Here is an 18,903-nt window from a genome sequence, read left to right as displayed (position 1 = left end):
TGAGCGTACACAGTGACCTCCTGAGTGCACAGTGACCTCCTGAGTGTACACAGCGACCTCCTGAGTGTACACAGTGACCTCCTGAGCGTACACAGCGACCTCCTGAGTGTACACAGTGACCTCCTGAGCGCACACAGTGACGTCCTGAGTGTACATAGTGACCTCCTGACTGTACACAGTGACCTCCTGAGTGCACACAGTGACGTCCTGAGTGTACATAGTGACCTCCTGAGTGCACACAGTGACCTCCTGAGTGCACACAGTGGTCCTTGGCTCTCTAGATAGTAAGACAGCAAGATGGTAACTACCCCACAGAGACTGCATCAGAGAGTGGCGGGCAGGTCTGTGAACCTGCCATCACCACTGTCTGCATATTTCGCCACTGATAATATCTGTGTGGCACACGGCTATATTTAGCGGCAGCCCCTCTCCTCACCTCACACTTCCTGCGCCCCCTCGTCACCAGCACGTGCCTTGGACTCGCTCACGCGCGGCACCGATGAGGGGGGATGAGGAGGGATGAGGAGGGATGTCATGTGCAGACCGTGATTGGTACCCTCCTGTCATCTCAGCTGAGACATCCAGCATACGTCCCTGCGTTGGCCGCTCCCCTCCCAGCTCCTGTGGTACCGTCTGCTCCTGACACATTGGGATGCAGCTCTGCAGCAGGCGCAGTGACCGTTGTCGGTCCGCAGACAGGGCTTAGGTGTGTGCGGGAAAGGACTCTCCATGCCGCGCTGTGTGTCGGAGCTGCACCAGTGTCTCTCCATGCCGCCGCTGATGCTGCTGTGATTTGTCTCCTCGGTCAGCAGCGTCCACCTCGGCGGCGTCCCCTTCTCTGGGTGTAGAGGATGCCAGACCCAAGCTTAGCGATGCTGTCCCCGCAGGAGGCGGCCAAGATCTACCACGCCAATTACATCCGCAACTCGCGGGCCATCGGGGTGCTGTGGGCGATCTTCACCATCTGCTTCGCCATCGTCAACATCGTGTGCTTCATCCAGCCCTACTGGATAGGGGACGGGGTGGACACCCCCCAGGCCGGCTATTTCGGACTATTCCACTATTGTATCGGTAGCGGCTTCTCCAAAGAGCTCACATGCACTGGCAGCTTCACAGATTTCTCCTCCATTCCCTCCGGAGCCTTTAAAGCCGCCTCCTTCTTCATCGGCCTGTCCATGACGCTCATCATCGGCTGCATCGTGTCCTTCGTCCTGTTCTTCTTCTGTAACACAGCCACGGTGTACAAGATCTGCGCCTGGATGCAGCTGTCCTCAGGTGAGTGCCTGTCTGTGCACACCTGGGCCACTGCCTGTACTACGCGATTCCCACTCTACCTTCTTGTATTTGTACTCTGCGACCTCAAGAGGCAATGGGACTTTTAATGGTGTAGTCTCAAGTTCATGAGTGGGTAAAAATTGAAAAGTGCTTGTAAAAACAAGCAGCTTTATAATTTACACCTTATTAAAAATCGTCTCTGTTATGGAGAACTAAGAGGTTTTTCATTTGATAGTGTACAGCTCATTACCTTGGTTACCGGCCACCTTGACAGGTTAGCTAGGCAAAGAGCTTGCGGGGCAGGCAGACTCTGTGTCTTAGGGCCTGTCGTTACCTTGGTTACCAGCCACCCTGCAGTCTCAGAGTGACAGGTTCCCTAGGCAAAGAGCGTGCGGGGCAGGCAGACTCTGTGTCTTAGGGCCTGTCGTTACCTTGGTTACCAGCCACCCTGCAGTCTCAGAGTGGCAGGTTACCTAGGCAAAGAGTGTGCGGGGCAGGCAGACTCTGTGTATTAGGGACTGTCGTTACCTTGGTTACCAGCCACCCTGCAGTCTCAGAGTGGCAGGTTACCTAGGCAAAAAGCGAGCGGGGCAGGCAGACTCTGTGTCTTAGGGCCTGTCGTTACCTTGGTTACCGGCCACCCTGCAGTCTCACAGTGGCAGGTTACCTAGGCAAAGAGCGTGCGGGGCAGGCAGACTCTGTGTCTTAGGGCCTGTCGTTACCTTGGCTACCAGCCACCCTGCAGTCTCAGAGTGACAGGTTCCCTAGGCAAAGAGCGTGCGGGGCAGGCAGACTCTGTGTCTTAGGGCCTGTCGTTACCTTGGTTACCGGCCACCCTGCAGTCTCAGAGTGGCAGGTTACCTAGGCAAAGATCGTGCGGGGCAGGCAGACTCTGTGTCTTAGGGCCTGTCGTTACCTTGGCTACCAGCCACCCTGCAGTCTCAGAGTGGCAGGTTACCTAGGCAAAAAGCGAGCGGGGCAGGCAGACTCTGTGTCTTAGGGCCTGTCGTTACCTTGGTTACCGGCCACCCTGAAGTCTCAGAGTGGCAGGTTACCTAGGCAAAGAGTGTGCGGGGCAGGCAGACTGTGTGTCTTAGGGCCTGTCGTTACCTTGGTTACCGGCCACCCTGAAGTCTCAGAGTGGCAGGTTCCCTAGGCAAAGAGTGCACGGGGCAGGGAGATTCTGTGTCTTAGGGCCTGTCGTTACCTTGATTACTGGCCATCCTGAAGTCTCAGAGTGGCAGGTTACCTAGGCAAAGAGTGTGCGGGGCAGGCAGACTCTGTGTCTTAGGGCCTGTCGTTATCTTGGTTACCAGCCATCCTGCAGTCTCAGAGTGGCAGGTTACCTAGGCAAAAAGCGAGCGGGGCAGGCAGACTCTGTGTCTTTTTTTCTTCCAAGAGCCATAACTTTTTTATTTTTCCATCCTCCTAGCCATAGGAGGGCTTGTGAGGGTTTTTTACTTACCATGTCTACTATATGGTAAAACTGTGTCTAGATGGCATGAAACAGATTTCTTTATTTAATATATAGTTAAAATCTAGTCCACAAGAATAATATCACAATATAAGTTATTTATCACAATACATGGTGAAATATAATGTACACATAGGTCATAATACCCCAAAAGGCTAAAGCAAAGTGTAAACCCTGATATAAATATGGCACGCCCAGCAGACCACTAATATATATTATCCACAACTGTGTGTGATTGCAGTGACATAACATTGAACCGAGGGTTCCGCTTACCGGCCAATTTCACAGGGGAGCCAGAAAAAGGGGGGGAAACAGACAAGAGAAATACAGGATCAGGTCGCCATCTGGCCAGGAAAGAGCCCCGACGCGCATTTTGCCGCTAATACTGCAGGCTTTCTCAAGAGGCCTCTTGAGAAAGCTTGCAGTATTAGCGGAGAAACGCGCGTCGGGGCTCTTTCCTGGCCAGATGGCGACCTGATCCTGTATTTCTCTTGTCTGTTTCCCCCCCTTTTTCTGGCTCCCCTGTGAAATTGGCCGGTATGCGGAACCCTCGGTTCAATGCTATGTCACTGCAATCACACACAGTTGTGGATAATATATATTAGTGGTCCGCTGGGCGTGCCATATTTATATCTGGGTTTGCACTTTGCTTTAGCCTTTTGGGGTATTATGACCTATGTGTACATTATATTTCACCATGTATTGTGATAAATAACTTATATTGTGATATTATTCTTGTGGACTAGATTTTAACTATATATTAAATAAAGAAATCTGTTTTATGCCATCTAGACTCTGTTTCTCCTGTTATACACATAGTATTGAGTAGGCATGTGGCTGACAGACACGATGCATTGGCAAGGTGTCTGTCAACCTGTTTTGAAGGATGAAAGCCGTCTTTTGTGTATATGGTAAAACTGACCTGGCAATATGATTCTCCAAGTCATTACGAGTACACAATACCAAACATGTATAGTTTTTTTTTTATTTAAGTGGTAAAAAATTTTTTACGAAATTTGTCACAAATTTTTTTTTGCTTTTGTCGCCATTTTCCAAGACCTGTAGCATTTTAATTTTTCAGGATCTGGGGCTGTGAGGGCTTGTTTTTGCGCCCTGAGCTGACATTTTTCTGGATGCTATTTTGGGGTAGATAAAATATTTTGATCGCCTCTTATTGCATCTTCTGCCCAAAAAATGCAATTTTGTCGTTTTGATTTTTATGTTACGCTGTTTACCAATCGGATTCATTTATATTTTGAAAGTTCTGACTTTTACGAGCGCAACAATACCAGATATGTGTATTTTATTAATTGTTTTATTTTTAATGGGGCAAAAGGGGGTGATTTGAACTTTTGTGGGGGGGTGGGGTTTTCATATTTTTAAAACTTTTTTTTTGTTCACTTTTTACTGTATCCCCTTAGGGGACTTGAAGCTGTGATCATCCAATCACCTGTGCTATACATAGCAGTGCATCAGCACGACTCTCGGCTCATGTTAAATGCCGCTGTGAGAGATTGTAACTATGTAACAGCCACGGGCGGAGGTCCGATTCACTCATAGCTGGTAGAGGCACATGATGGCTGCTTAAATCAGCTGTCATGTGAAGAGATGGAGCCCAAATCAAAGTCAGGGAGCCGGCGTATGACGTACCGGTACGGTCGGTAAGGGGTTAAAAAAAATTGCTATTTTTAACAAAAAATTTATTTGATTTGTGTTGCTATTTTCTGAGACCCATAACTTTTTTATCGATTGAGCAAAAGAAGAATTGTTGTTTCAGTATCGAGCGGTCTCTTTTAATAGTGCTATTTTGAGGTATAAACAACGCTTTGATTGCTTTCTAATGAATTTTGGGGGTAGGTGCAAAAACAAAATAAAACAAATTTTATAGCTTTGATTTTTTTTTCTCATAAAGATGTTTACCGTATGGATTAAATAATATTTTATTTTCTTAGATCAGACTTTAACTAATGCGGCAGTATCTGTTTTGCCTTTTTTATATATATATCTTTATTTTTAACTGGGAAACAGCGGAGTCATTAGAAGTTTTATGGGGGTTTTTTTTGTTTTTGTTTTTTAAATTGCACTCCCTGTTTTAGTCTACAGAGGGGACTTAAAGGAGTTGTCTACTACCAGGACAACCCCTTCTTGATCAAAAATGTTTGGCCCCCATAAAATAATAAAGCCTATACTCACCTCCCATGCTATCGCTGTTCCCGCGATGTCGGCACTCGCGATCCCGGGGCTCTCATGCTTTTGTTGTGATGCCAGCGCCCAATCATCACTGGCGTCACTGTCCCTGCCTTTGTACAAATTGAACATGAAGAGGAAGTCCGAGATCAGCTGATCTCTCACTTACTCTTCATGTTCAATCCTTACGTAGGCGGGGATAGTGACGCCATCGATTATCGGGCGCTGGTGTCACAACAACAGCACGGGAGACTGAGTGCTTACACCGCGGGAACGGCACCAGCACGGGAGGTGAGTATAGGCTTTATTATTTTATCGGGGCCAAGTGAGGGTTATGAACAGGGGTTGTCCAAGTAGTGAAATTGTTAGGTCCCTTGTTCTATTTACAGCAATACTTCGGTACTGCAGCATGTAGGACGAATGTCAATCTCTTATGAAGCCCAGCCTGTGGCATGGCTTCAAAGGAGTGCCAACATGGCAATGACTGGAGCCTTCAGCAGAACTTTGGCTGCCTTGTCAACCAATCAGCACCTACTAATCATGTTACAGGGAGCGTGAGAGGCGGGTTATGGGTGCCCAAACAGGTGGGACACTTGGATGAAGTGACTTAAATGCAACTGTTATTGGTTGTCACCAACATTTAAGGGGTAAAACTTATGCTATCGGAGCTACCTCTGGTTGCTGCTTAGAAGCAGATGCTGGCTGTTTAACACGGCCGGCAGCTACCCTGTGTGGAGTGGACTCAGCACCTGAATCTGCTCCACACACCACTACACTCCATGACTGATATATACTGTTTAGTGCAAAAGTTTTAAGCAGGTGTCAAAAAATGCTGCAAAATAAGAATGCTTTAAAAAAATAGAAGTGTGTTTTATCAATGAACAAAAAGTGAATGAGCAAAAGATAAATCCAGTCCAATTGTGACCACCCATTGCTGTGAAAACAGCACAATTCTTCTAGTTACACTTGAAAACAGTTTTAGAAGAAACTCAGCAGGGAAGTTGTTCCAAACATCTTTGAGAACTAAACACAGATCTTCTGTTAATGTAGGCCTGTGCCAATCCCTCTGTATCTTCATGTAATCCCTGACCGACTCGCTGATATTGAGATCAGGGCTCTGTGGGGGCCATATCATCATCACTTTCAGGACTCTTTTTTTCATCTTTTAGCTGATGATAGTTCTTAATGACATTGGCTGTATATTTGGGGTCATTGTCCTGCTGCAGAATAAATATGGAGCCAATCAGATGGTATTGCAGAATGGATAAGAATTTGATTGTATTTCTCATCATTGAGAATAACATTAATCATGACAAAATCCCCAACTCAACTTGAAGAAATGCGGCCCCAAACTTCCAAGGAGCCTCCGTCATGCTTCACTGCAGATGCTCATTATTGCAGCACTCTTTGGCTTAAAAGGCAGGTTTTTTTTATTGTACTCACAGAAAAAGGGAAGTGTCAGTACAGTTCCAAAAAGCGACATGTAAGTTCACAGCATAAAGTCTGTAAATCATAGATTCTGCTAACTACCTCCAGAAACCATTTTAAACTAGTTCTCAATGGTTTCAGCAGTTTTTAGTAAACCAACATTCTGTCTTATTGCTTTTATGAACAAGACTTATAGAGCTAATACATATGATACAGATAGATAACATAATGCTTAGCTAACTGAGAATACAAATAAAATCCACATTTGCCATAACACTAGCAATACAGGAATACAGATCAATGAGAAAAAGTTATGTTTCATCTTCTATTATTATGCTGCTCGGTGTGTGTTTTAAAGGGGTTTTCAAGTCTCAGAAGAAAAGTCAACAGTCATTTTATGTGACTGCAGTGCACATGTGGTCACACTTCCTTTGTTTTGTGGCAGCGTTTGGTCACGTGACTTCATGTATGCGAATTGCATACTTCTGATCAAGGACTGGACTTCTTTGCTTTTCTCATTTATTGTCTATCGAAAGAAGCCAGGTGAGACTAGAAAATCCACCCGTATGGTGAATATGGGGGAACAATGACAGTGTGTGCATCACACACAAGGTCGTAATTCGGCAGTGTGCAGTCACATTGAGTGGCGGCAGATTTCTCTCATGAGACCAAACAATCTCTTTAAGAAAATCCAAATTATAAGCCCCTGGCCAACTGCCAATATAAGGGTGGAATTTGCACTGACATCCGAATCATGAATTGGCATGCTGCAGATCTCAAATCTTGTTAATTTACGTTGTGGAAATTTTGTAACATGTACATGAGATTTTGTTATATTTCATGCACTGTGCTTGGATCACGGCCATAGTAGCGTGATTTACATCCCAGCATGTACAGGGAGGAGCAGATCTTAGCACGCTGTGGCAGTGATTGACAGCAGTCCTAGTCTAGTTCACCACTTAAGACAGAGAGAGAATTTACATTGTTCTAAAACACACATGTAGCGTTTAGATATAACAAGCCCACTGTCTTGGGGTTATACTTGATTCAGATCTTTCCTTCTCTCCTCATATCCAATCTCTCGCCTGCTCATGTCATCTACACCTCAAAAACATTTCTAGAATCCGACCTTTTCTTACCTTTGACTCTGCAAAACCACAGAATGTCGCACTGATTCATTCTCGTCTGGACTACTGCAACTCTCTAATAATCGGTCTCCCTCTTACTAAACTTTCCCCTCTCCAAACTGTCCTAAATGCAGCAACCAGGATCATATTCCTCGCCAACCGCTACACCCATGCCTCTTCCCTGTGCCAGTCGTTGCACTGGTTACACATCGGCTACAGAGTTCAATATAAACTCATCACCCTCACCCACAAAGCGCTCCATGCTTCAGCACCGCCCTACATCTCCTCTCTCGTCTCAGTCTACCACCCTACCCGTGCCCTCCGTTCTGCTAATGACCTAAGACTAACATTCTCAATAATCCAGACCTGCCACTCCTGTCTCCAAAACTTCTCACGTGCTGCACCAATTCTTTGGAATGCACTACCCAGGACTCTTCGATTAATCCCCAATACCCACAGTTTTAAGCATGCCCTAAAAATGCATTTCTTTAGACTGGCTTATCACCTCACCTATCTAACTACCCCCTTTTTTTTCCCCCATACAAAACTTCCTTTCAAATCGGGCCCCTTGTATCTTCTGTTCACACACCCCATCACTTAGTAGACTAGTGTGTCTGTACTTGTTCAAATACTGGTTGGTGACTGGTTCATTTAGCATTATGTGATTACCCTTTTTATTACATTGATGGCTGACCGTACAATACAAGCAATTGTTACCATCCACCTTTCGTATCTCCCCTATTTCCTCGTAGATTGTAAGCTTGCGAGCAGCAGGGCCCTCACTCCTCCTGATATCTGTTGATTTATGTTATTATTGTTATTCTGTAATGTCTTTTATTGTCTGTACAAGTCCCCTCTAAAATGTAAAGTCCTGCGGAATATGTTGGTGCTATAGAAATAAAAATTATTATTATCATATAACCCAGGGATCTTTAACCGCTTTCCGACATATGACGTACATGTGGGTCATGTATCGGGTCCCCTTCTTTGAAACAGCCTCAGAAACTGAACCTGCTTCATTGCCAGCAGATGATGGCTGTGTTATTCAGTCACCGTCTGCTTCTAATATCCATGGATGGAGCCGAGCTCCACCTGCTGCTGTTAACCTGATAATTGCTTGTCAATCTCTGACAGTGGCATTTACAGCGCACGCCTATCAACCTCACCTCTTCCCCTTGCAACGTGATTGCAGAATGCCGATGAATTGCCATGACAGTTTGGGATCCGCTGAAGACCTCCGGATCTCTCTTGCTTGTGACCCCATTGGAAAACGGCTTGTGGTTTGTGTTCATAGAGGACCATGATGTTTGCTATTTATTGCAATATTATGGTATGGCTGCATATAGTATATGCTATCAGATGTTGGTAGGTTAAAGTCCTTTATAGGGATTAAAAAAATAAAATAAAAGGTTAAAAAAAAAGTTTTTAAAAATATAGAAAAGTTCAAAAATATGAAAGTTTAAATCACCACCCTTTTCCCCCATTAAGAATAAAGGAAAAAAAATACAGACTTGGCATCCATAAAAGTCTGATTTATCAAAATCTAAAATTAATTGTAATAAGAAAAAGTGATTGAAACGCCAGGATTGCTTTTTTTCGCTCACCATAAGGCTACATTCCCACAATGAGTTTTTGATGCTGTGTATTTTTGCTGCGTCAAAAACATAGTGTCTTACAGTTCCAACAAAGTGGATGGGATTTATAGAAATCTCATGCTCACTGTGCTTTTTTTTTATACCCAGCGTAAACTCTCCTGTGTTGTGTGTTTCAAATACGCTGAGTTTTCTGTGTGGATTTTCCCTATAGACTTGCATTAGATGCGGATAATCCGCAGGTAAAAAATGCAAATGCAACTCTAGTGCATTTCCACGGCGGAAACGCATCAAAAACGCATGTAATCAGCAACTACGCAGCTAACAAAACGCAACTAACCTAATTTAAATAATAGGTGCAGAAAATCTGCATCGTCAAAAGCTCATCGTGGGAACGAAGCCTAACAAAGAAATAAAATGCAATAAGAAGCGATCAAAATGTACAGATGCATCTCACAAAATTAGAATATCATCAAAAAGTTAATTTATTTCAGTTCTTCAATACAAAAAGTGAAACTCATGTATTATATAGAGTCATTACAAAAAGAGTGATCTATTTCAAGTGTTTATTTCTGTTAATGTTGATGATTATCGCTTGCAGCCAATGAAAACACAAAAGTCATTATTTCAGTAAATTAAAATAATTAACAAAAAACACCCACAAAGGCTTCCTAAGCGTTCACAAGGATCCGTTAGTCTGTTTCAGTAGACTCCACAATCACGGGGAAGACTGCTGACTTGACACATGTCCAGAAGGCAGTCATTGACACACTTCTCAAGGTCCCAGAGTTCCAATTTTCATTTGGAAATCAAGGTCCCAGAGTCTGGAGGAAGAGTGGAGAGGCACACAATCCAAGCTGCTTGAGGCCTAGTGTGAAGTTTCCACAATCAGTGATGGATTGGGGAGCCATGTCCTCTGCGGGTGTAGGTCCACTGTGTTTTAACAAGACCAAAGTCAGCGCAGCCGTCTACCAGGAAATTTTAGAGCACTTCATGCTTCCCTCTGCCGACAAGCTTTTTGGAGATGGAAATTTCATTCTCCAGCAGGACTTGGCACCTGTCCACACTGCCAAAAGTACCAATTCCTGGTTTAAAACCAACAGTATCACTGTGCTTGATTGGCCAGCAAACTCGCCTGACCTTAAACCCATAGAGAATCTTTGGGGTATTGTCAAGAGGAAGATGAGAGACACCAGACCCAACAATGCAGACGAGCTGAAGGCTGCCATCAAAGCAACCTGGGCTTCCATAACACCTCAGCAGTGCCACAGGCTGATCGCCTCCATGCCACGCCGCATTGATGCAGTAATTGATGCAAAAGGAGCCCCAACCAAGTATTGAGTGCATTTACTGAACATACATTTCAGTAGGCCAACATTTTGGATTTTAAAAACATTTTTCAAGTTGGTGTTATAAAGTATTCTAATTTACTGAGATAATGACTTTTGTGTTTTCATTGACTGTAAGCCATAATAATCAACATTAACAGAAATAAACACTTGAAATAGATCACTCTGTTTGTAATGACTCTATATAATATATGAGTTTCACTTTTTGTATTGAAGAACTGAAATAAATGAACTTTTTGATGATATTCTAATTTAGTGAGATGCACCTGTATCTACCATAAAATGTTATCAATAAAAGCGTCAGCTCACAGCACAACAAGCGCTCCATCGACCGAAAAATGAAAACATTATGGTCTTGGAAAATAGCGACACAAGTTAAAAAAAAAATTTTACAAATAGTTTTCACAACTAAAAGAAATGCATATACAAGTTTGGTAATCAGAATAACCTGGAGAATTATATTCCCAGATTTTTCCGTACAATAAACACTGTATAAACAAAATAAATTTTTGCCCAATTTTACTGCACTTGGAATATTTTTCTCATTTTACAGTACAATGAATCGTGTAATTCAAAGCTACAACTCTTCCTGCAAAAAAGAAGCTATTGTGACGTCTGTGGACAGAAAAATATAAAAGTTATGGACTTTGGGAGATTGGTAGGAAAAAACTAAAACGCAAAAAACAAACAATTGCCTATTCAGGAAGGGATAAAAAACAGTATTAGGAGGTTAAAGGGGTTGTCTGAACCAAACCAATAAGTCTGTGGTCACCCTGTGTGACTGCAGACTTATGAATCCCTCCAGCGCATGCACTATGTGCTGTGGGGATTCACAGGTTCCAGACCCAGGACCGGAGGGTATGTATGCGTTATACATACCCCGGCCAGTGGGCGCAGCCTCGCTCTCCATACACTTGTATTGAACCGAGGCCTCACCCTGTCTGGTGACGCGGCCATCTAGAGGGTGTGGCCAGCTAGTGGCCGTGGCCACTCTCCAAACGCGCCTCGTCTAGTGATAGTGGATGTGGCCAACTAGAGGGCGTGGTTTCGCTCCATACAAGTGTATGGAGAGTGAGGCAGCGCCCACTGGCCGGGGGTATGTATAAACAAGCCCTCACACAGCTGCATTGACCAAAAAATATATGGTAATAGCAATATGGTAATATTGGTAACATATGGTAATAACAAGCAAAACTTTTTTCCTGGGTCTGAAACCGGCCATTCCCCGCAGCCCACAGTTCGTGCCCTGGGGGGATTCATAAGTCTGCAGTCACACAAGAGTGACTGCCGACTTATTGGTTTGGACCGGACAACCCCTTTAGTTTAGGTATAATGATGTAGTAGCATTTGCTTGTGTTTCATTCTGTCTTGAAATGGGGATAGCAAAGAACATACGGAGATATGGAATGTTTAAAATGTGTAATATTTGTTTTATTTATTGTATCTACCTAGCTGCTAAATTATCGATTTTGATTGGGAGGGGTTAACCTTTAAGTTAATTATTCTCAAATTGATCAGCATGTTAAAGAAGCAAGACATCTGTTACAAGGGAACTAGCAGCCTACTTTACAAGCATGAACATTTGAGAGCTATTCATTTTTAATAGTTTTATGTTTTCTCTTGGCCTTCATTTTTGTGAACAGATTGTCATCATTCGGAATGTTTTTCCCAGATTCATGGATGCTAGCCTCTATTAGTGGGCTGTGCTTTAAATTTACACAAGAGGTTTGTGACCGAGATAATACAGAAAGTATTATTCTACAAACATTTTTTTTATAAATGTATATAGTCTAGAAAACAAGGGAAAGTCCCAGTAAGCCATTGTAAAAATTCCCACTGTGTTTTTGAGTCAACATGCTGATAAAACAATAATGTGCCATCAGTGTCTGAAAGGCTCATTAAATGGTTGGCACGTTCGCAAAAATGTCCCCCGCTAAAATACGAAGAATTGTATCCGAACCCACTATGTGTGAACGTAGACTCACGGAAATGTAGTCTAACTTTATAGCAAGAGGCTATCCACTGCGTCTTCTAGATAAAGCCAAAGAAAACTCTCTGATTGAAAGGAGCCCAATAAGCAGGGCTGTGGAGTCGGTAAGCCACAGTTGCGACTCCGACTCCTGGATTTTATCAGGTTCCGACTCCGGCTCCGACTCCTTCATAAATGGCCAATTCGTAACAATAAATTTACTGTTGTAAAATATTAACATCGTGCTTATTCAGTTTCTCACCATCATATAAGTAATCAGACCACTTAGAGCAAAAACTATATTTATTAGAATACAATTAGAATATAGCAAATAACTTTTATAAACTCTTGTAAGTAAATATGCAATAAACACTGTTATGCAGTTAATAAGAAGAAATCTATAAATTTGTCCTCAGAAAAAGTATTGCCTCTGTCAGATCCTCCTTCATGGATGCCCTCAAATCTGGTCTAATTATTTTGAGAGCAGAGAACAAACTCTCTACACTAACTTGGGTTGGTGGCAAAGCAGTAACCACTCGGGCAACATCTCTGACAATGTCAGGATACAGAGGAATCGCTTGTTGCACTGTTATTTTTGATGAACGGTCAAATTTCTCAATTTCTTTTAGTGCACATGAAAAATTCTGCTGAAATGTACTGGCTGTGTTCTTTGATGGGGATGACTCTTCTTCTATGCGTGAACGCTTTGCACGGTCCTTGTGATCTAAATATTTTTCGAAATTAAATTCTTCATCAGTTGATGATGAGGGTGAAGATGTGGCAGGACGACCAAATTCTTCTTGTTCCTCCTGACTGTTCTGCAACCCTTTCATCCTTACTGCTATTTCAAACAGAGCTTCTTTTCCTTTAGTTAGCTGTTGATCATCTAGAAGAATCCGATGCATTGGGTCTACATAAACAGCTGCCAAAAGAATGGTATTTTGTAATAGTAGCTCCTCTCTCCGTTTCATTGATGTAGCAATGCCACTTGCAATTAACCCTCCTCTTTGGGACAGGCGAAACATCAGGTTCTTCCACTCCTTTAAGAAAATACCTGGAGTTAAGTCCTCTGCTTGTAATTTTTTAGTCACTGTAAATGGGTGCTCTAGCAATTTTTCCAGCTCAGTCACCTGATTCCACTGACTTTCATTTAGCGTCAGTTGAGGGTTAGCCATGTCTACGAGAAAGGTTTTCAGTTCAACCAAGCGCTGAATCATTAAGTAAGTACTGCCCCATCGTGTGGCTTGATCAATAATTGCACCTTTTCCAGCACGTCTCTTCAAAATTTAGTCAACTTTAGGGGTTCTGGCAACAGTAGCCAATTTTCTCACCTTGCCAATCAGTGCAGCAGCATGTCCTTCTTGCAGACTGTCTCTTATAGCCTGCTGTAGCGTATGCACAACACAGCGCATGTGATGAATGAAAGAACGTATTGACACAGTTTCAACAAGATCATCTAAACTATCATGTTGCTGTTCATCTGAAGCAACTTCAGTTTGCTCCTCAGTTACAATACTGTGTTCCTCTATTTCAAACATTTCTGTGTCTGAGGACCCAGAATGTTCTTCTAGCTGCTGGTCACCATCATTACTCTCATTCATTAGCTTAATAGTACTTATCATATTTGAAGCATTGTCAGTTACGACAGAAAGAACTTGCTCTTTTTTAAGTTCATAGTCTTGCAGAACTTTTTCCACCAAGACCTGGAGAAACTCACTGGTGTGATGAGCTTTGGTGTCTTTTACTGCCAATGTCTTGGTAACTATTTCATTTTTGTCACAAACAAATCGGACATTGATGGCAAAATAGTTCACTCTGTGACGTGTGCAGGCATCCATTTTAAGAAACAGAAAGAGTCCCTTGAGAGTTTTTTTAAGTTCTTCCTTTTGTTTAAAAGCTTCTTCGATTACTAATTTTCTAATGCTCTCTCTGTCCAGAGAAACACCAAGCTTGCGGGCCATTTCCCCATTCAGACTCATAAAAGCTGGTCGTGAAAATAATGAAATAGGCACACTATCCTTTACAACAAGCTCTATGATCTGGATTGCAAATTCTTAGTAGTAAAGCTCCTCTTCTAGACTAGATGTTTACTAGGTGTGCGTCTTCCAAGCATCTCACAGCTGCTACTCAGAAGAGGAAGACTGTAAGAAGTATTATCCTTTCAACAAACTTTGCATCAGTTAACTGTGAGTACATGAGGAATAACAGTATTACTGACCACTATATCAGTTGTACGACCTGGCAATAATTTTGTACAATTGTTTTTAAGAAAAACAATTGTCATTTGGATTGTGAATGCAGAATTAAAAACCTGAGAATGTCAAAGAAGCGTCACATTAAATCAGCTGTATTTGAACATTTCACCATCACTCAAGATAGAAAACATTATGTCTGCCATTGTATGACAAATGATCCAGACGAAAACAAATCCTGTGAAGCCAAGATCAGTGCATATTCAGGCAAAGATAAAGAGCTTCTAATCTAAAGAGACATTTACAGTGCTTTCATCCAGAAGTACTGAAAGCAGTGGATGAGAAAGACTGCATCCAAACCAATGAACCAGTGCCTAGCTCTTCCAGCCAAACAAAGGAGCAGAGAACTTTGCAGCCATCAGTTGCAAGATATTTTGTCAGTGACAAAGTTACTGTGACAATGACAGTAGATACATTTAAAAAACAGATCATAGAGCTTGTTGTAAAGGATAGTGTGCCTATTTCATTATTTTCACGACCAGCTTTTATGTGTCTGAATGGGGAAATGGCCCGCAAGCTTGGTGTTTCTCTGGAGAGAGAGAGCATTAGAAAATTAGTAATCGAAGAAGCTTTTAAACAAAAGGAAGAACTTAAAAAAACTCTCAAGGGACTCTTTCTGTTTCTTAAAATGGATGCCTGCACACGTCACAGAGTGAACTATTTTGCCATCAATGTCCGATTTGTTTTTGACAAAAATGAAATAGTTACCAAGACATTGGCAGTAAAAGACACCAAAGCTCATCACACCAGTGAGTTTCTCCAGGTCTTGGTGGAAAAAGTTCTGCAAGACTATGAACTTAAAAAAGAGCAAGTTCTTTCTGTCATAACTGACAATGCTTCAAATATGATAAGTACTATTAAGCTAATGAATGAGAGTAATGATGGTGACCAGCAGCTAGAAGAACATTCTGGGTCCTCAGACACAGAAATGTTTGAAATAGAGGAACACAGTATTGTAACTGAGGAGCAAACTGAAGTTGCTTCAGATGAACAGCAACATGATAGTTTAGATGATCTTGTTGAAACTGTGTCAATACGTTCTTTCATTCATCACATGCGCTGTGTTGTGCATACGCTACAGCAGGCTATAAGAGACAGTCTGCAAGAAGGACATGCTGCTGCACTGATTGGCAAGGTGAGAAAATTGGCTACTGTTGCCAGAACCCCTAAAGTTGACTAAATTTTGAAGAGACGTGCTGGAAAAGGTGCAATTATTGATCAAGCCACACGATGGGGCAGTACTTACTTATGATTCAGCGCTTGGTTGAACTGAAAACCTTTCTTGTAGACATGGCTAACCCTCAACTGACGCTAAATGAAAGTCAGTGGAATCAGGTGACTGAGCTGGAAAAATTGCTAGAGCACCCATTTACAGTGACTAAAAAATTACAAGCAGAGGACTTAACTCCAGGTATTTTCTTAAAGGAGTGGAAGAACCTGATGTTTCGCCTGTCCCAAAGAGGAGGGTTAATTGCAAGTGGCATTGCTACATCAATGAAACGGAGAGAGGAGCTACTATTACAAAATAACATTCTTTTGGCAGCTGTTTATGTAGACCCAATGCATCGGATTCTTCTAGATGATCAACAGCTAACTAAAGGAAAAGAAGCTCTGTTTGAAATAGCAGTAAGGATGAAAGGGTTGCAGAACAGTCAGGAGGAACAAGAAGAATTTGGTCGTCCTGCCACATCTTCACCCTCATCATCAACTGATGAAGAATTTAATTTTGAAAAATATTTGGATCACAAGGACCGTGCAAAGCGTTCACGCATAGAAGAAGAGTCATCCCCATCAAAGAACACAGCCAGTACATTTCAGCAGAATTTTTCATGTGCACTAAAAGAAATTGAGAAATTTGACCGTTCATCAAAAATAACAGTGCAACAAGTGATTCCTCTGTATCCTGACATTGTCAGAGATGTTGCCCGAGTGGTTACTGCTTTGCCACCAACCCAAGTTAGTGTAGAGAGTTTGTTCTCTGCTCTCAAAATAATTAGATCAGATTTGAGGGCATCCATGAAGGAGGATCTGACAGAGGCAATACTTTTTCTGAGGACAAATTTATAGATTTCTTCTTATTAACTGCATAACAGTGTTTATTGCATATTTACTTACAAGAGTTTAGAAAAGTTTATAAAAGTTATTTGCTATATTCTAATTGTATTCTAATAAATATAGTTTTTGCTCTAAGTGGTCTGATTACTTATATGATGGTGAGATACTGAATAAGCACGATGTTAATATTTTACAACAGTAAATTTATTGTTGCGAATTGGCCATTTATGAAGGAGTCGGAGTCGGAACCTGATAAAATCCAGGAGTCGGAGTCGCAACTGTGGCTTACCGACTCCACAGCCCTGTATACATCACTTAGCATAAACTGAGAATGCTGAATATACATCACATAGGAGACACCAAGACTGCTGTATATACATTACATAGGAGACACTGAGACCGCTGTATACACATCACATAGGAGACACTGAGTCTGCTGTATACACATTACATAGGAGACACTGAGACCGCTGTATACACATCACATAGGCGACACTGAGATTGCAGTATATATATCACATAAGAGACACAGAGACTGATGTATATACAGTACAGACCAAAAGTTTGGACACACCTTCTCATTTAAAGATTTTTCTGTATTTTCATGACTATGAAAATTGTAGATTCACACTGAAGGCATCAAAACTATGAATTAACACATGTGGAATTATATACTTAACAAAAAGGGTGAAACAACTGAAAATATGTCTTATATTCTAGGTTCTTCAAAGTAGCCACCTTTTGCTTTGATGACTGCTTTGCACACTCTTGGCATTCTCTTGATGAGCTTCAAGAGGTAGTCACCGGAAATGGTCTTCCAACAATCTTGAAGGAGTTACCAGAGATGCTTAGCACTTGTTGGCCCTTTTGCCTTCACTCTGCGGTCCAGCTCACCCCAAACCATCTCGATTGGGTTCAGGTCTAGTGACTGTGAAGGCCAGGTCATCTGGCGTAGCACCCCATCACTCTCCTTCTTGGTCAAATAGCCCTTACACAGCCTGGGGTCATTGTCCTGTTGAAAAATAAATGATGGTCCAACTAAACACAAACCGGATGGAATAGCATGCCGCTGCAAGATGCTGTGGTAGCCATGCTGGTTCAGTATGCCTTCAATTTTGAATAAATCCCCAACAGTCTCATCAGCAAAGCACCCCCACACCATCGCACCTCCTCCTCCATGCTTCACGGTGGGAAGCAGGCATGTAGAGTCCATCCGTTCACCTTTTCTGCATCGCACAAAGAAAAGGTGGTTGGAACCAAAGATCCCAAATTTGGACTCATCAGACCAAAGCACAGATTTCCACTGGTCTAATGTCCATTCCTTGTGTTCTTTAGCCCAAACAAGTCTCTTCTGCTTGCTGCCTGTCCTTAGCAGTGGTTTCCTAGCAGCTATTTTACCATGAAGGCCTGCTGCACAAAGTCTCCTCTTAATAGTTGTTGTAGAGATGTGTCTGCTGCTAGAACTCTGTGTGGCATTGACCTGGTCTCTAATCTGAGCTGCTGTTAACCTGCGATTTCTGAGGCTGGTGACTCGGATAAACTTATCCTCAGAAGCAGAGGTGACTCTTGGTCTTCCTTTCCTGGGGCGGTCCTCTTGTTAGCCAGTTTCTTTGTAGCGCTTGATGGTTTTTGCAACTGCACTTGGGGACACTTTCAAAGTTTGCCCAATTTTTCGGACTGACTGACCTCCATTTCTTAAAGTAATGATGGCCACTCGTTTTTCTTTACTTAGCTGCTTTTTTCTTGCCATAATACAAATTCTAACAGTCTATTCAGTATGACTATCAGCTGTGTATTCACCAGACTTCTGCACAACACAACTGATGGTCCCAACCCCATTTATAAGGCAAGAAATCCCACTTATTAAACCTGACAGGGCACACCTGTGAAGTGAAAACCATTTCCGGTGACTACCTCTTGAAGCTCATCAAGAGAATGCCAAGAGTGTGCAAATTAGTCATCAAAGCAAAATGTGGCTACTTTGAAGAACCTAGAATATAAGACATATTTTCAGTTGTTTCACACTTTTTTGTTAAGTATATAATTCCACATGTGTTAATTCATAGTTTTGATGCCTTCAGTGTGAATGTACAATTTTCATAGTCATGAAAATACAGAAAAATCTTTAAATGAGAAGGTGTGTCCAAACTTTTGGTCTGTACTGTACATCACATAAAAGACACTGAGGATGATGT

The 18,903-nt window shown here is 42.4% G+C and overlaps 1 protein-coding gene across 2 annotated transcripts in view; it reads left to right on the top strand.

Moving 5' to 3' along the window:
• Positions 1-484: 484 nt before the first annotated feature.
• LHFPL3 (LHFPL tetraspan subfamily member 3) overlaps positions 485-18,903 on the top strand; it is a 93,840-nt gene continuing 75,421 nt past the window's right edge. Inside the window, exon 1 of one of the 2 annotated variants that reach the window (XM_073652256.1) lies at positions 485-1,275. In XM_073652256.1, the coding sequence (XP_073508357.1) occupies positions 852-1,275 (424 nt within the window). In that variant the 5' untranslated portion in view covers positions 485-851. The remainder of the gene's footprint in view (positions 1,276-18,903) is intronic. The other variant, XM_073652255.1, reaches the window with a different exon arrangement.

This window comes from Phyllobates terribilis, unplaced genomic scaffold (genome assembly GCF_046119375.1).
Source record: "Phyllobates terribilis strain yellow unplaced genomic scaffold, ASM4611937v1 Scaffold_11__3_contigs__length_659146591, whole genome shotgun sequence".
In the NCBI taxonomy this organism is placed as follows: domain Eukaryota; kingdom Metazoa; phylum Chordata; class Amphibia; order Anura; family Dendrobatidae; genus Phyllobates; species Phyllobates terribilis.
Note: the sequence above shows the minus strand (reverse complement) of the source record. Positions and strands in the feature narration are given on the sequence as shown.